Source organism: Micropterus salmoides, unplaced genomic scaffold, assembly GCF_014851395.1.
Source record: "Micropterus salmoides isolate LMB-PRFRI ecotype aquatic unplaced genomic scaffold, ASM1485139v1 Ms_hic_scaffold_19, whole genome shotgun sequence".
NCBI classification, from domain to species: Eukaryota; Metazoa; Chordata; class Actinopteri; order Centrarchiformes; family Centrarchidae; genus Micropterus; species Micropterus salmoides.
Window position 1 is genome coordinate 9,120,899 of NW_024041039.1, and position 18,086 is coordinate 9,138,984.

Consider the following 18,086-nt stretch of genomic DNA (forward strand, 5'->3'; position numbering starts at 1 on the left):
GACGACAACGTTTTTCCCTTAGGAGACAACATTGACTTTCTTCTGATGAGTGTGAGATTTTTAAACTGACCTGGTCTTTCAGCTGAGCAACCTTCTCTTTGAGCAGCAGTTTGACGTTATGCAGCGACAGTTCAATTTCCCTCATACGCTCCTCCATATTCTTCATCTTCCTCTCCCTTTCATCCTGGTAAGAAGACAGTAAGCGATATCAACAAACCGCTGCTAATGCAATTAAATGGTAATGAAATTTTTATTTTCTTCCCTTTGAGCTGAAAAATCTCACTGAGAAAAATGAAACAACATACAGACCACATTCTAATGACCTAGATGCTTTATTTTATGTTGATTTCAGCATAAAATGATTTGGTATATTTCTAAAAAGAGAGGACAATGCACTAAAAAATAAATAAATATATAAATAGGTATAAAAATGATGCCATGTATTCCATATACCTCTACAAAAAAAATAATTTAATGCATAAATAAAATAAACCCATGATTCTATCAAAATAAATAAAACATAAAATACATTTGACTCTATACATAGAAGAAAAAAAAAAAGAAAAAAAAGAGAGACTCATTAAGTTACTCAAAAACCAAAACACAAATACAACATTAATAGATTAATTACACACTACCGGGGACAAATAATTTGGTTTGCATGGATTTTCCAGTAATAAATACCAGGTAAACATTCAAGTTAACAATTGTGTGACGTGTGTGAACAGTTCTTGTTTAGGAAAAATAACCCAGAAAGAGGTGATTCACTTTGGTTGTGCAGCAGCAGCAGAAACTGCAAAACACAGTCCCAGAACACAAACACAACATAAACACGCAGCTTGAAGAAACATTCAGCTATGTGTAGTGTCAGATAAGAAATACAGGCATAAACAACAAAAGACAAACAGTGAAACTTTCACTTTATATCTTGATAAACCCTCACTGGACAGACTGTAACATCGCCTGACAATTACAGGTTGAATTTGCTTGATTGAAAAGGCTCAGAAGGCTGGTAGGCACTAACCTCGCCTCAACACTCCTCGATGATCATAAGGCAAGCTGTCACACAAGATTTAGCCTCTGAGGATGCATATACACCCTGTCTCAGACAATGATAAATGGTTCAAGTGCATAACAGAACATTACCAGAAAATGCACCCTGCTTTAAAAAGATTCCCTGTCTTTAAACTACAAAAAGTCACAAAAAAGGTCCTTATAAAAGTCAAATTCTGTCAAGAAACAACTTTGTAGATGTTAAATTTGATATGGAATGTCTGACAAATGTTACATTTTCAGTGGTAATGCCATTATTTAATCAAAATCCCATTGGGAAAATCTCAGGAGTCTTTTCTGTGTTTTCTTGCCACCTAGCAGCAGGGAAATACAATTACACATTCATGCCTTTTCAAATCAGGCACCACATTTGTTCACAATCTCCTGTAAGGATGCAGAAAGGACGGCATCGTGTGCCACAGTCCAGACATAGCAGAGGAAGAGCAGGACTGAGAAGTGCTGTCTTGGAAGAAATAGGAGGCTAAAGTGAAGAGCAGGGATAGACGCTGGTGTTACAATCCACCGATCCGCCGGTAGCTGTCTGCGTGAGCTGCCCGCTGCTCCGGCATCGCCGCCTGGAGAGAAAAGGCAGGAACACTTCACCACAGCTCTAGCCTCTCCTCTACTCCTAAAAAAACCTACACAGGCCTGGTCAGGGCAACAGGCATTCACACAGGTTTTTAAGGCCATTGTGTGTTCAATATTACATAAATAAATAATCAAGTGAACAAACAGACAAATTATACAATATAACCATAAAATTGTGAAATAATTTAATAAAAGTGTAAAACTCAGCTCCATTGCTTCTAAAAAGTTTAAGTAAATTGCAGACCATTCATTTTTTTATTTAAAAATCCCTTTTCCAAATCCTGTTATTTTAAAAACACAATTTCCCCCCAGTGACTGATGAAAAGTGGCATTGTGACAATATACAAAGAGCTAGTTATGTGATTAGCTGTTGCTAATTAGTCTGAATAAGTGGACAGCCCATCACATAATAAGCTGACTTTGAAAAAAAGTATTACTAAACAGTTATATAAACATTTTGTCTGCATTTGTTAATTTAATAACATTTCATTTATTTAATATTGAATTAAAATGTGCAAAAATGTGTATTATTTTGTTTGGGTTATGTTTCTATATTTATTCTAACATCTCCTGGGAGTACTATGCATGTGTACGTAAATATAACTACTCTTTCATTCATTCCAAGTTCACATGAAACAAATGTATAGTGCACACAATCATATTAAATGGGATCCTTGTTTCCTTCAAGGACATTCATGGTACCCTAGTGATAACTAGTAATTGTCATGCTGTGTCATGATAAAAATGACAACAAAAAGGTCAGATGCTATTAAAATGCACTAACAGTGGGATGACGCCGTTTACAGATAAACTACATCTATCACGTTGGGGAGAGACGGAGGTTTGTGGAAGGTGACAAATGGAAAAACAGCCACCAGGACCACACCCAGATGATCACACCACTGCAACTACTTCAGTCCCAAAACTTAAATAAAGACAGTGACTTCAAAAAACACACAGGCACCACAGGCTAAATATCAAGCCCAGAAAGTAAACACTACACACATGACATAAGGAGATGAGGACAGACAGGTGATGGATGATCTGTGACAAACACCAAAACAAGGACAACTGCAAACCCAGCCTTCAAACAAAAGTGTGATGGGAAATAAAAATAAATGAGGATTATCACGACTAAATGACACTCAGCTCAGGTATTGAGAAATTATACACTTTTAAAAACAATGTATTGTTGTTATATTCATTTTGATGCAGAACAATTAGTGATGTATGTAAACACTGAATTTCCCTTTGGGGGATTAATAAAGTATATCTTCTTCTTCTATTGCTTTGCTTTGAAAATTTCCATACACAAAGCAAATAAATACAAAGTTAAATACATTTTCAGCACCTGAATTGAGTGATCTACTCGAGTGAGCACACTTTCTACACCAAAGTGACTGGGAAAGAAATACAATGGGTGTATTTATATTTAACTCCCATTAAATCCCAAAAGTTTCCAACATGAGATGTAGTTCTTAGTTCCCTTTTTATTGCCATTAATGATGGATTTATGATAATTGCGACAAAAGATGGCAGATAATGTGACAAATGAGAAAGTAAAATGGCAGGAGATGAATGTAATATCAAACTCAGGTGCTAAACTGCTTGTTCAGCTTTTTTGCTCTAGGTTGAATTTCAAAGCAGACTCAGGAAAAATGTAATAGTACCAGCTCAACTCGGATCGACTTTGTTTGGTTTTCCATTGCGGAAATGTTGTACCTGTTACCAGGTTACCGTATCACCTCCTGAGAAATCAATTGCGTAGATTTAGAATATTTTGGAGTTAAGGAGCTCCGCAAGTGGCTGCGGGGGAAGCCTGCACCAACCCGCGGGAGGAGCGTGTGAGGCCGGCCAGTCGCCCGCTCAAAGAGCCCTCTGCTCCCGCCGTCACACAGACCGCTGCAGCAACAACGGCTGAGGAAAACACAGCTGGAAGGTTTTTACACCGCTTATCTGTCTTTTCATTCTGAGTAATGAAACATTTTAACTTAAATAAAGAAAGCTGTGTGGGTCGCTGGTGTGTGCATCGCATTGAACATTACGCCGCGGCAGCTGTGTGTGGTGTTGCTATGACGACCAGCTACATTGAGGGGCACCATCTCTGGGTACTATATGCAATGGAAAACGGAGCATGGCCAAACCGAGTCGAGGCGAGTTGAGCTGGTCCTGGTGATGGAAAACGCCATATTTTGAACAGGATCAGGAGCCCCTAATTGTTTATCCTGTATGTGATTATTTGATTTGTGATTTTTTATTTTATTTTTTTTAAATAAAAAGGCATGTATATATTTTCCAGAGACTATAAGGAAAGGTTCAGTTTGTACTGTACCTGCATGTTGTCCGGCTCTTCGCCACGATGCTGTCCCCTGGCCATCCTGTGAGGTGATGGAGGCAGAAGTCCAACGAGGTGAGCCTGATATGTCTGGACAAAGTAGAAAAATAAGAAATATATACAGTATGAGGTTGTTTTAGTCAATATTTTAATTCTGTACTCTTGACTAATTCTTCCATGAGAAACCTGGCAAAAACAAGTAGGTTGAAGGCAAGAGGTCTGTGAAGGTTCTCAGTCATCCAGGTCATAGTTATCCAAAGAAGGTTAAAGTCGAGGGAAAAATGGAGCAAAACTCTGTGGACAGTAACATCAAGTTCACACGAAAAGATGTCCACAACAACAGTTTGGCCCTCCTGGACATTGCTGTACACAATGAAGAGGACAGTAGCCTGCAAATTGGAGTGTAGAGGAAACCCCCACACACAGACCAATACCTACTTTTCAATTCTACCCAAGCCATAGAGAAGGAACAGCCAGAAGGGGGCACTTACAGCCTGTGGATACCCTAAGGCCCTGATCAGACAGAAAGCACTTTGCAAGTTCGAAAACGCGAGGCGCGCAGCAATGCTTTTTTTTGGTTGAATTTAGAAAAGAGCAGCGCGCTGCATTTTCTTATGTTGCTAGGTAACCACTGAATCAGCTGTCCTGTCAGTCTAATCAAGGATTATAGCGCCAGCGATCTGTAATCTTTGGTTTGCTGCGAATTAATAACTAATAACTGTCATATTAGCAGAAACTTGATCACAACTCACACGTCTGTGTCTTTTGTTGCTAAAAACATCTGCTTTAATAAAATAGACAAACAGAGAGGACCTACTCTGGCAATGTTTGAGGGTGAGAGGTGTACAAATACGCAGGAGACAGGAAAAGGGAGATCTGTGTGGGTACAGGAGACCCTCAGAAAGTTTGTTGCAGTGTCCGGACAATCCAAGCAACTGTAAACTTCAGCACAACTGACGGCCTGTCTCTCCATTCATTCGATTGGACAATGGGAAAAAAAAAGCGAATAACGTCTGGCACTTTTCTGCACAGAGTTAATTTTTATTTTTTTCTCCACTCTGCGCTCAGAGCGCTCCTTCGAAAACGCAAGGCACAGCAGGCGGCCAAAACGCGAGGTGTCCAGGCTGCATAAACAGAGCGCAGAACGCTCACTGACAATAGAATACAATTAAAAAACGGCGCCTTTCACTGCATAAAACGCGTTCTGTCTGATCCGGACCTAAATGGAACTTTGTGAAAAACAGCCACAAGATCCAGGAAGAACAACACTACGGGGGATGTGGAGAAGGTCAAACGCAACAACATTGTGATTCCATACGTGTCTTGAGTATCAGAGAAACTCAGGAGGATTTTCAACAAACATCCCTGTGTTTTTTAAACCCAAGAACACGCTAAGACAGATACTGGTACACCCCAAAGACAGCAAACACACGAAAAGCAATCTAGTGTATACGATCCAATGCAGTGAGGAATGCACAGACCTGTATATTGGGGAAACTAAACACCACTACACAAACGCATGGCTCAACACAGAAGGGCCAACTCCTCAGGTCAAGACTCTGCAGTTTACTTACATCTGAAGGATAAAGGACACTCGTTTGAGGATCACCAGGTTTGCATAGACAGAGAGGATGGATGGCTTGAAAGAGGTGTCAAGGAAGCCATTTACAGTTGCTTACCGTCAATTAATAGGAGGGGGTCTATGCCACCACTTACAATGCTTTCATCACTTCCCAGGAAACTTAAACGTAACCGCTTGGCCTCAGGTGAAGATGCCAAAGATTGTCGTTCAGGCTAGGCCTTGGTTCCAACGACCATAACAACTGTCGTTACAACAGCCAGGAACACTAACAAACCAGCGGTGTGGACGATCCTGGCAAACGACCCCACTGAGGTTAAATAGCTTAATTTCCCTACTAGTCAGTCAGAACTGAAGAAGTCTCTCGGATGAGGGACGAAACATCTTCTAATATCTTCAACCAAGTCCAGCTGCCCTTGACTTTAACCTTCTTTGGATAGGTTGAAGACAAGTACAACAGGTTGCAGCCAAAAACACTGAACATAAGCAAGAAGGAAATACCCGATTTAAATAACCAAAGTGCAAATCAATACGGTTTATCGTAAAAATACAAAAATAAGAGGAGCAATGTTGGTTCCATGATCTACCTCTAGCAGCTGTGTAGACAGTCGAGCCATTTGGCTCCTGAGCGCCTCATTTTCTTGTTTAAGGTTCTCTAGTTCTGAGAGTCCCTGTCCTGCTTCGTGGCCCTGAAAACACAAAAAGGACATATAATAAGCATTTAAGCAATCACCACATAATCAGCATGTTTAGAAAAAAAATCAAAGCATCAAAAGGTTATCTGGGTATATATATGCGGTTTATACTTTGTTGAGCTCCTTTTGTGCCTCAAGTTCCTGCTTCAGAGAGGTGTTCTCCTGCTCCAGGGCCTTCACCAGGGAGGACTGACTCTGTTGTTTGTGCTGCTTCAGGGACATGATGGTAGCATCAAGCTGACGGACCTGCAGACATAAAATAAAGGGCTTATAGCTACGTGACAGAGAGGGAAAATGGAAAACTAATGACTGTTGGTTTTTAAAGTTCATTACAGTTTGCTGTAGTCCTCAGCTCACCTTCTCTCTGGACTGCACAAGGTCTCCTTTGATGCTGCGCACTTCTGCCTGAAGCCTCTCGTTTTCCTGCCTCAGTAGTTGCTGATCCTTCTCCATCAGCCGAGACATTTCGCCTCTGTACAGCTTCTTGCTCTGATTCTGGAGACCACTCGAGTGCAAGGCCATCTCCAGAACATGATTCTGTGACGAACAAATGCAAAAGTTAAGCTGAAAAAAACTAAAACTTGTGCTGTTGTCTTGTCTGTACATCAGAACATCTTTAAATATCATTTGTAAAAAAGACAAATAATCTTTACCCCCCCGGTGTTTGTTGCACTTAAGTGTTTTTTTTAGTCTGTAAGTGAAAAACAGTTTTAAAGATCTTACTTTATCATTGACATTTTGCAGTCGTTTGTTTAGCACTGCAACATCATGTTTGAGGGAATCCCTCTCTTGCTGCGAAAAACGGAGGTCTGACTTAAGACGAGCACTTTGATGGTTTGCAGCCTGGATAGTTTCATCCATTGTCTTGACCTAGTGTGGAGAAAGGAATGCATTAAGTCCAACTTGTTCCAGGACTAATCAGGTTACAAGTCAGTTTAATTACTATGATTTATCCTGTAAAATACTTTGAATTGAGCCTACTAAACAGCAATGAATGTTATAGTTTAACATATTTTAATTTAGTTCTATTTCAACTAAAGGACAGAAAAGAACAATGGCAAATTTGACTAATTCCAAAATTTGATATATTTCCATTCAACCTCATAACACCATTTGTTCTCCCCAGCAGCTGTTGAAAAGAAAAAATATAATCTACGTAGAGATTATTGTGCAGTTTACAGCCGACTCTTACCCTCTCTTCAGCTTTGGCTAGCTGGTTGCGGAGGCCCAGAGTCTCCTTGTCCACACTCTTTCGCTCCTCTACGAGGTGGCTGAGCTGGCTCTCCATGGAGTCGACTTTGGCCGCCTGACAACCAGAAGACAACAAATACAGTTGTAGTTGACGAATCCTTTATATACACCTTGACTGCTTAAGCTAGATCACACCAAAACATCTCAGAAGATCATATCTGCTTTCAGGACAGATAACATTTCTCATGCACTCTCTTTTGTACTTAACAGATACTTGTTTTCACCTTGACTGACTGAGTCATTTCATGGTGATAGTATGTGGTGTTAATGCTTTATCACTTTGTGCCTGTGTCATGCTTTAATGGGGTTAATGTGAGATCTATTAAAGTGTCCACAGCCTGATGCTCACCTTCTCTCTGAGGCCAGAGAGCTGCTGTGACAGCTCGGTATTCCTCTCCTCCAGCTGTGCAGTGTCCTCCAGAGCTTTGTTCAGCTCTGCCTCCAGAGAAGACACACAAGCTGCCAGCTAACACAAAAATAGCCACCAATTAAGCACCCACTACGACCACCACGACACCATGAAGGACTTCAGTCTGTCATGAAACACTGTTTACCTTGCTTTTCTCTTCAGCGGGTAACGCCTCCCTCCTCTCATTTTCCTTTCTCAGCTCAGACAGCTGCTGTCGTAGATTCTCCACATCAGCAATATTTTGGGCATTTTTCTTTGACAGCATCCCATTCTCATCCTCCAGTTGCTGGTTCTGCAAATGCAGCTCTGAAATCTGCAGAGGAGAAGATATTACATCTCATTACCTCATTATTGTGTAAATAATAATAAAAAAAAAAAAAAAAAGACTTGTTAGCCATGCTTAGCAGCATGTCAGTTGGTGCACCACTTTGGTCCAGACTCCAGAATGAAATATCAATAAAACTGATAGAGCACCATGAAATTTTATACACATATTCATACCCCAAAGGACAAACACTAATGACTTTGGTGGTCCGCTGATTTTTCCTCCAGCACAACCATTAGTTTGACAGTTTTGTTTTTTTAGAGAAATATCTTGACAACTACTAGACGCACTGTCATGAAATAATGCACAGACAGTCATGTCCCCAATAAATTGTGATAACTCTCCTGTGACTTTTCATCTAGTGCCAGCATCAGGTCAAAATTTAAAATTTGTACAGTGCTTTGGTTTACGAACAAACTGACATTCTTATTAGTATAATTAGGAAATTTGTGTTAGCAAATGTTAGCATGCTAACACGCTAAACTAAGATGGTAAACATTAAAACGTCGGCATTAAGCTCAAAGCACTGCTGTGCGAAGGACAGCCTCAGAGAGCTGCTAACATGGCTGTAGAGTCTTGTTTTAATAACTTACTACTGTACCTGTTTCTTGAAATTCTCCTCTGCCGTTTGAGCCGCAATCTTCCCCTTTTTTAAGTTCTCCAATGTTTGTCTAAAATCAGACATTCGAAGAAAAGGTCATCGTACATGACAAAAACAAAAGACGTAGTGATTTGAAAATGAAAAACTGTAGGTTTCTTACATCAACTCTTCCTGGGCCTCTTTCAAGTCCTCTTCCTTCAACGTAGTAAGTTTTTGCCTGAGGACGAGGTTTTCTTCAGCAAGACGACAGGCCTCAGACCTATAGACAGACAAAACTACATTAGAAAAAAAATGTTCCAATCTAGATTTTAACAAGCTATAATAAAACCATACTCAGTTATTATTCAGTGGGATGATGTAAAAATGACAACACTAATAAAGACACCTGCTACATATTAACTAAAAGAATCATTGAACTATTTTTTTCCCCCCTCTTTTCCACTGGTGATCTACAAGGATCAAAAGGAGCACAAGTGTTCAAGATCCGTTGCATCGCACAGCAGGTTTAGGAACCTAGTCACAGGCAGGACAAACAGCGCTACGTTGTGCTTGGGAAGAAAAGGAGGAGCACCAAAGGGATGGGAAATGAGAAGCCACAGGAGACATGGAGGGATGGGTTCCTAGTTTCTCTCCACGTTACCTATGAGCCTGTGTTGTTTCATTTAACGTCTGCGACTTGTCCTGTAGCTCTGTGATGGCTCTGCGAAGTTCCGTGTTCTGCTTCTCAAACTCCTCACAGCAGTCCTCCAGGTCAGTCACAGCCTGAACTTTAACCTCCAGCTCACTGGTCAGATCCAGGAGAGACTCCTCTGTGAGGCTCTCCGATTGGCCAGCGTCTGGGTGCACGGCTGAAAGAATCTCCTCCTGCCTCTCCATTTCACTGACTAACTCTGAGAGCTTCATGTTCTCGTCTCTCATCCTGACGATCTCATCCACCAGTGAAACCCACTCATCTTGGGAATCATGGAAAATATTCATCCTGCTTTCAAGGCTCCAAACTCTCTTTTCAAGTTCACTGTTGTGGTCCTTCAGTTTGGCATTTTCACACATGCAGTCTTCATATTTAATCTGAAGATCTGTCACCTCTAAGGCCTTTATCTCCAGTTCTTTGACATGCTCCATTAAAAATAGCACTTTAACTTTGAGGCTATAGTTTTCCTCCAATACCTGGTGGCCAGTTTTCATCTTTTCACTGTTATGAGCCAGAAGAGTCTCTAGTATTTCTGACTTCTGTTGAAGCAGTGCAATCTTCTCGTGTAGGAGGATGTTCTCCTCTGTGGCAGTGTTATACAAAGCCTGTATTTTAAGTAGAGAATACTCCCTGTCCTCACAATTGGCATCTTCATCCAGAGTCTCCAGACAATCATGTGAGCATTCATCCTTCAATTTAGCGGTTAAATATTCACAGTCCGAGTCTGAAACATGTTTGTCTTCCTCTTTACTGCCGTGAGAGTTATTTGGTAAACAAGAAACCTCAGCATCCACCACTCTGATGAACTGGGAGTCATCGGTCTCCTCCAGCACTGAGGGACCAACCACAGTCTCATGACATGGCTCATCTTCACGGGAAGTGCTTTCGTTGATCAAAGCTGGTTCGTCTTGAGGTTTGTTCTCCTCCTCACATGATTCAAGAGTGACTTTATTCTCACCATCTGTTGAGTCTTCATTCGCATCTACACCTTCAAATGCCTCAAGGGATGAGACCACCTCACACTGCGTCTCTGTAGAAACGGCTTTGTTTTTGGATTCAACATTTGACTGATTTTCATCTTGATCTGGGGAATGTGTGTTGTGGCCATCGCAGGATGTCGATTCATGATCTTCTGGAACGGTGTCATTATTGTCAGTAACAAAAATGTAACCATCATGTTCTTTGTTTTCAGCGGCATCTGGTTTTACATCTGGCATGTTGTCTCCTGGATTATTGTTGGTAGCTGGGACCTTTTCCTGTTCATCTGATGCTCCCTCCGCTGCCTCAGTTTTATTCTCTACACAAACGTCTTGCTCAATGAGAAACTGTGACAAACACTCTAGTTCCTGATAAGAGGAAGTGGCAATAATATTATTTAGACTGATTTCAGTAGGTACTAAACAAGAGTTTATTTCATTTGATTCTTCCATTTCTTCTTTTGCCTTTTCTGCAGAGGACAAAACCTGATTTAATTCCATTTCTAGCTCTTTAATTCTGACTGTAAGCGTCTCTCTTTCGGCTATAAGTTCTTCTCTGTCATTCTCTACATTATCTTTTAACTTTTCCTCAAGCATGGATACATGTTCCTGTTGCTCCTTCCTCTCTAGTTCAAAGTCAACTGCTGCCTGTTTAAGCAGCATCTCCAGCTCCTCAATCTTCATCTTCAAATCATCGCGCTCTGTTAACAGTTCAATCCTCTCAGTGATCTGCCTCTCCGAAATGGAAAGCATCTCGCTGTATTTTGCCTCAAGTTCTGACTGGCTGCTCAGAAGTTCTGCCCTCTCCTGTTTAAAATCGTCCACTATTTGATTAAGCAGAAGCTCAGTCTCAAGCGCTTTCTTCTCAGACTGAGCAAGGAGTTCGTCTTTGGTTTCCAGGCTTTCCTGAAGCCGGTTATGGAGGTCATTCAGCTGCTTACTCAGCTCTATCTCTTTAGTCTGAGCCGTACTGATGAAGTCCTCTAGTTCATTTTGAAGTTGCTGGTTTTTCATGACAAGTTCTTCCATTTTCGCTTTGTGAAGACTTTCCAGCGCATTTCGTTCTTTTTTCCACTCTTGATTCAGGCTCTCTCTTTCCTGCTCCATGGCTTCCTCCGTCATTCTTCTTTGTACCTCAGCGTTCTCAACGGCCTCCTGTATCTGTGCCTCCCAGTGGAGCTTCTGCTCAACATAACTTGCAGAGAGGGCCTTCAGCTCACTTTGGTAGTGCTGTTCAAGTTTCAAAACATCAGCCTGAAAACGCTCTGCAACAGATTCTTGATCACCTGAGAAACGATCTTCTACGTCCTTGATTCTCTGGGAGAAGCTGATCTCGATTTCTTTCCTGTACATGGTTATTTATTGATCGTTACAGAAACAGTTTTGAACTCTTAATAGTAAAACAAATATAAAGATTCTTAAAACAAACTTTTTAGCATATTAGATTTTAAACGATTTGTTTGATATTTTGGGAAATGAGCTTATTTGCTTTCTCACTGAGAGTTATATGAGAAGATTATTATCACTCATACCGGTCCTTTCAATATAGGGCTAAAGCCAGCAGCTGTTAGCTTAACAAAGACTGGAAACAGCAAGCATGGCTCTGCCCACTGGCTATAAAATCAGACTACCAGCACCACTTTCGGCCAGGGTATACTCAATCAGAACTAGTTTGTACAGTATTTGTCCGACCTCATCGAAAATTAGTTGTCTTTATAGTATAGTATATACTTGAAGGTGGAGTGAAAAGGACAGACATATTAGAGAGATCTCTTTTAAATACGGGGGATAAAGGCACAAATTAACACTGTAATCTGTGGCAAGAAAACAAGTGCATTTCCTAAACAAACTTCCTGTAAATAATCCACGTTTGACCGCACAAAGCAAAGAAGTTACTTTGATACAAATACAATTCAAAATCTCAAAAGTCATATGTCTCACCTCTCCTGAGCGATGTCATCTCGTAGTTTGTCCAACATGCTGCTGAGAGCGTCCCTCTCTCCAGCGTGCTTTATAGTTAGCTCCTTCATGGCCTCTCGGTGGCTCTCCTCTAGACGAACCCTCTCCTCTGCCATTAAGTATTCTAGTCTCCTCTCCACCTCCTCCGTCTCAGTCTCATACTTCTCCCTCTCTTCGTTCAGCCTCTCCTGTAGCATCCCTTCATAATCCTCTACCAGTTGCAGTCTCTCTCTCTCCCACTCTTCCTTCAGCTTTTTCTCCCTCTGCTCAAACTGCTGTTGAGACTGCAACCTTTCTTGCAGTGTCCTCTCGAGCAGAGCCTCCTCCTGACGCTCCTGAAGCTGGACTCGTTCACTCTCCCACTGCTCCCTGAGCTTACTCTCCTTCTCCTCTTGCTCCCTGACAAGTCTCAACATCTCTTCCTCCAGCACCACCTGCAGAGACTCGTTATTCTGCTCATCCAGCTGAGCCCTCTCTTTCTGCCACTCTTCTGTCAGTCTCTGCAAAATCTCATCACGCTCTTCCTCAAACCTCACCCGTGACTCCTCTAGTCTGGCCTTCAGGTCCTCCTTATGGCTTTGTTGCAACAGATCTTTCTCCCTTTCCCAATCATCTAACAATCTATTCTCCAACTCAGCCTTTTCTTCCTGCAGTTTCTCTCTCTCCTCTTCCAGTCTGGCTTCTAAAAGCTGTAAATGCTCCTCCTGCAGTTTCCTAATATCAATGGCATGTTGTTTCCTCAGCTCCTCCATATCATTAACAAGGTTTTCATCTGTCTCTGCCTGCAGGGCTTCAAGGGTCTTCAGCTGCTCCTCCAGGTCTGCAGCGTAGGTGTTGGCCTCTAACAGTTGTTGTCTCAGAGTTCCCACTTCCTCCTCCTGCAGATTTTCGAGCTTTTCCCTCTCCTCGGCCTGAGTTCGCTCCAGCACCGTCTGCTCTAGCTGGCTCTGGAGCTCCTGTGCATGGTTCTGAATGCTGGCCATCTCCTCCCTCAAAGCCTGGACCTCCTGCTGGTACTGGAGGGTTAAGGCAGCCTTCTGGTCCTCATGGCTCACCCTCTGCTTTGCTACCATCTTGTCAAATTCACTGATCTGTGGTGGTATAAAGAATGCAATAGAATTAAATTAACAGTTTGTCTTTTTAGGAATCACGCTCGTTGCCTTTGTTACATAAGAGTTAGTCTGTAGGTGTTTCTGGCTCTGGAGCTGTGGAGTCTGGATCTGTGGCTACGGGTCACCTGCGTCCCCCGTGTTCCTGCTTGACACCCTCTGCTATTGTATTGTAACTATTGTTACTAGTCCTATTATTATTATAATCATCATTAACACATCACCTTTACTGTCTGTACCTCTGTGTGTGTATACTGTGTAGGCTGCCTCCCTTCCCTCTATCTCCTTCCATCCCTCTCTTTTTCTCTCTGTTCCTCTCTTGCCTCTCTCTCTCCCTCCCTCCCTCTCTCCTTCACCCCCAACCGGTCGAGGCAGATGGCCGCCCACCCTGAGCCAAGGTTCAGCTCGAGGTTTCTGCCTCTTAAAAGGAAGTTTTTCCTTGCCTCTGTTGCCTAGTGCTTGCTCTTGGTGGGAATTGTTGGGCTTCTGTAAATAACATCATAGAGTACGGTCTAGACCTGCTCTTTTATGAAAAGTGCTGTGAGATAACTGTTGTTGTGATTGGCACTATATAAATAAAATTGAATAGGCTAAATGTGAAGCTGCAGCCAGTTAGCTTAGGGTAAAGTGTGGAAGGGGGGGGGGGGTCTCTGTTTAAAGGTAACAAAAGCTGCCAAACAGTAGTTTCCTAGCTAGCGGTTTCCCCCCCATGTTTCCAGTCTTCTTCCAGTCTCTAATTATTTCTAAGCTACTTATTTGTTGGCTATAGCTTCAGATTTACCACACAGACACAGAGTGGTATCGATCTTCACATCTAACTCTGGATAATGAAAATAAGTGTATTTTCCAAAATATCAAACAATATACATTGACAGGAGTTAGACAGGTTTGAAGGTCAGAACTGCGATGCAGCCAACAAGACCAATTAAAGTACATATCAATAACCAAAATGCCAAACAGTAGCTTGTCTCTGTTCACAGTACTGATATTAAATTGATGCGTCTTCCTGCTCTTCCCAGCTGAAGTTTGTATTATGAAAAACACAAGTGTAAATCTAACAGGTAAACTACATGAAATGTCAAAAGTCCATCTACTAGACTCACCTTGCATTCCAGCTGGATTCGCAAATCTTCCATTTCCTGAAGGTGCTGATCCTTCAGCTGCTCCAACATCATCTCTGCCTCAAGGCTCATGCTGAACGGCTGTACCTCCTCTGAACCAATACCTGCAGTAAGTCAAGTTAGAACTCTGTGAAGCTGGTGAAATCTCAGAGGGTTTCCTCGTTTCCATGTAAAAGTAGAGATGTAGTTAGTGCTCTGTAATGAGTTCTGCAGTGGCTGTATGTGTGTATGTATTTATTATTAGGCCTACCTGGATCAGACTCCATGCCGGGGCTTTTACTCTCCAGCTCTTCAGAAAGGGGTTTGTGGCAGGGCTGATGAACACGTCCCAGATTGTGGAACTCCTGCAACTCTGACTGCAGCTCGTCAATACGATCCTGCAGTTCCTACCAAATGAGAGAACTACAAGTTAAACATGTGTGTGTAGCGAATAAAAAGAATTTGTCCTTTCACAACATTCAGCACTGCATCTTTTTTCACCTTAAGTTTGACACATTGACTCTGTAAACTCAGTATCACTGCCACCACTTCTTACATTTCTCTGCATGTACAGACATGTAAATGAAAAATCCAGAACAAGGTGGAATTTGTTTGTGATTTAGATGCAATTACCCTGTACTGGGCTTCGTAGCTGCTGCGTAGTTGTTTAATACGTTCCTCTTGGAGGAAGAATTCTGCGCTGCCAGGGTCCAGGTCTCCAAACTAAAAGAAAACAAGATAAAATCATTTACATTTAAGTTAGCAGTTTGTTTGCAGCATAAAATTAAAACAAAGACACACAAAAAGGGCTCAGCAGAAGAGAGGACACAGAAAATTAAATCATAAAACAGAAAGAGAGCAGAAAAACACCACAAGAAAATTAATGAGTGCAAGTATGTGCCGGTTCCGATAACCCCAACAATGGAAAAAGTCAGAAAGTACTGAAATGCCAAAACACCCTTATGGATAGCAATATAATGTCTCTGTACCTTTTCTTTCATAATGTTGTCCAAACTTGTCTGAAGTTTTGTAATTTGACTTTGTGCCTCCACAAGTTTTTCAGCATTGTCCAGCAACTCCATTTCAAGACGTCGGTTTTCCTAAAAAAGTATGACAGCAATAACATAGATCAATGACCAATACAAAAACATATTAAAGTAAAGATACATAAACTACATGCATCACTTTAAATATTTTTAGTACCTTCACAGAGATGGAGAGGTGGTCTCTGAGAAGAGACTCATCCTCCCTGATCCTCCCGACCTCTGCTTCCAGTTCCTCACGCTGCAGGCCGGCCTGCTGCTGTATCTGGTCCATCTCTTTCATCAGCTCTGATCGTAACGCTGCTAGCTTCTCTTTGTGGTCCTCTTCAAGCTTCCTGTAGACATTTGGGCAGAGAGAAAACAGAATGTAACGCCTACATACTGAAAGTCAATTATCAGGACAAAGGACACTTAAATACTGCCTGTACAAAATGTAAAGACTAGTCTGGATTCAGCGGCAATAGATCACTCACATTTTATGAAAGAATATAAAACTAATAATGACCAGCTGCAGTCTTTATGAATGGACTAGATAAAAGGTTGACCGATATAATCCCTTAGTATTTTAATCCAGAAAATCCACTTTAAGAATGATGCCAAGATGTGGGGAAGGAGACACAATTAAGTAAACAATCAATTAATTAGTGGACGGAGGCCTCTTGCTGTGATAAAATTAGAGAGTGAACAGCAAAAGGAACAACTGGTGTAATCTGATGGGTGAATTACCTGAGATTGAGGTTATTTGTGTGCTCTATCGCAGAGTGACGCTCATCCACCTCAGCGGCAAGCTGAGTTTTGAGTTTTTCTGCTTTTTCAAGGTCAGATCGGATTTTCTCTTTTTCCCTGAGTTCTCGGTCTACACGCTCTCTGACAAGAGAAAATCAACAGGGCCAATAATTGTACAAATAATTACTGATGACAGATGACAACAGAAACAAACAGGCCTGCAAAGTTTTTCTCTCATTTCATTTCACACTAACGGGTTCAAAATTAAGAGTATTAAGATATGATTGAGCTACATTACAGTGATGACTCATACTCACAGGAGATATCTGATCTCAGCTCTAAAGCTCGCCAGTGCCGCTTGGTGAATCCCATTCTTAGTAACGAGTAGCTCATTTTCAAGTGCCATGGTGAGGTCACTAAGACTCAGTTTTCCATCTAGGCTGAAATTCAAAGCCTGCAAGAAAAAAACAAACAAAAAGATTACAGATTCTATATTTTTTGCTAATATAATTCTTTACTTATTTGCATTATTTGCAGAAAATGAAAATAAATGCGTCTGTGTAAGTTTTGCAAACCACTTTCTCCTAAACTGCAGAAACAGTAAATACTTGAATAATGGCCACAGTCATAATTACAATGACTACTCTGTAGTACCTGCAGGATCTCAATGCTGTTTTCTATTCCCTCTTCCATCCAGGCATCCAGGATGTATTCGACTGGAGTGAAACCGGTACCATCATCAAGGGTGGAGAAGAGACGCATGCCAATGCTGCTGGTCAGGGCAGAAGGAGTGGCTATCCTGCGGCCTCCCTCATCAAAGGGCTGCATGGGGGGGAAAAAATCGTGTGCGTTCTTGTGAAAACGGAAAGTTAATTTCCAAATTTCCTCTTAATACACTTTGGGAGATAAAATGCAACCTGAAACCAAGCCTCCAATTACTCTATTACAGAGGAAATAGAAAGAAAAAAGGTTTTTGGCAACCAACAATATGTTTTTCAACTTTTTCAAATGAAAGATTTGACTATTTAAAAAAACTCTTTAAAAGAACAGAAAAAAAAAAATGAAATAAACAACAAGGGAATCATCCAACATCTTCTGACGTTGTAAAGCTCAACAAACAAATGGCGTACCTGAGTGGAGTGGTGTCGTTTAAGCTGTCTGTAGGGCGTGGAGGCTGACGGTGTGGGCGGTTTGTTGTGGTTTACAACCCTGGAAACAAACTCCTGAACATTCATCTCTCCATCGCCGGTTAGACTCTGGAGCATATCCACATTTATCTGAAATATAAAGTTGCTTTTGTTGAACTAGCAACATTTGCAATAGAGCAGGTATTTTCTTTACTCTGTTTATATGTGTGTGAGTGATATTTATCATTCGATTCCCTCTGAGATTTCAAGGTTATTAAGCCCGCAAATTAAATTTCATTTTACATCCAGTAACGCACTCAAGGCAAATAGTTTTAAATGTATGTATGGCTGCTTTGATGAACCATTAACTAGGTAGATAATCTATTAATAATTTTACTAGCTAAAATGATAAAAAAAAAAAAATGTACTGGTTCTAGCTTCAGAAATGGGCAAATTAGTTTTTCCTTGTCTTGCTGTCCTTTCGGGGGTTTTGGGCAATTGTTCGGACGAAACAAAAC

At 41.3% G+C, this 18,086-nt stretch overlaps 1 protein-coding gene across 2 annotated transcripts in view; it reads right to left on the reverse strand.

Moving 5' to 3' along the window:
• nin (ninein (GSK3B interacting protein)) overlaps positions 1 to 18,086 on the reverse strand; it is a 30,044-nt gene that overhangs the window by 3,353 nt on the left and 8,605 nt on the right. Inside the window, exons 7-27 of one of the 2 annotated variants that reach the window (XM_038728703.1) lie at positions 17,572 to 17,718; positions 17,096 to 17,263; positions 16,759 to 16,895; positions 16,442 to 16,582; positions 15,876 to 16,050; positions 15,662 to 15,772; positions 15,306 to 15,395; positions 14,944 to 15,079; positions 14,676 to 14,797; positions 12,446 to 13,554; positions 8,997 to 9,095; positions 8,837 to 8,906; positions 8,056 to 8,223; positions 7,851 to 7,967; positions 7,443 to 7,556; positions 6,974 to 7,120; positions 6,608 to 6,787; positions 6,362 to 6,496; positions 6,143 to 6,244; positions 3,974 to 4,066; positions 71 to 184 (exon numbers count right to left, since the gene is read on the reverse strand). In XM_038728703.1, coding sequence (XP_038584631.1) covers positions 71 to 184; positions 3,974 to 4,066; positions 6,143 to 6,244; positions 6,362 to 6,496; positions 6,608 to 6,787; positions 6,974 to 7,120; positions 7,443 to 7,556; positions 7,851 to 7,967; positions 8,056 to 8,223; positions 8,837 to 8,906; positions 8,997 to 9,095; positions 12,446 to 13,554; positions 14,676 to 14,797; positions 14,944 to 15,079; positions 15,306 to 15,395; positions 15,662 to 15,772; positions 15,876 to 16,050; positions 16,442 to 16,582; positions 16,759 to 16,895; positions 17,096 to 17,263; positions 17,572 to 17,718 — 3,675 coding nt within the window. Of the gene's footprint in view, positions 1 to 70; positions 185 to 313; positions 1,629 to 3,973; positions 4,067 to 6,142; positions 6,245 to 6,361; positions 6,497 to 6,607; positions 6,788 to 6,973; positions 7,121 to 7,442; positions 7,557 to 7,850; positions 7,968 to 8,055; positions 8,224 to 8,836; positions 8,907 to 8,996; positions 9,096 to 12,445; positions 13,555 to 14,675; positions 14,798 to 14,943; positions 15,080 to 15,305; positions 15,396 to 15,661; positions 15,773 to 15,875; positions 16,051 to 16,441; positions 16,583 to 16,758; positions 16,896 to 17,095; positions 17,264 to 17,571; positions 17,719 to 18,086 lie in introns of those variants that run through there. The other variant, XM_038728704.1, reaches the window with a different exon arrangement.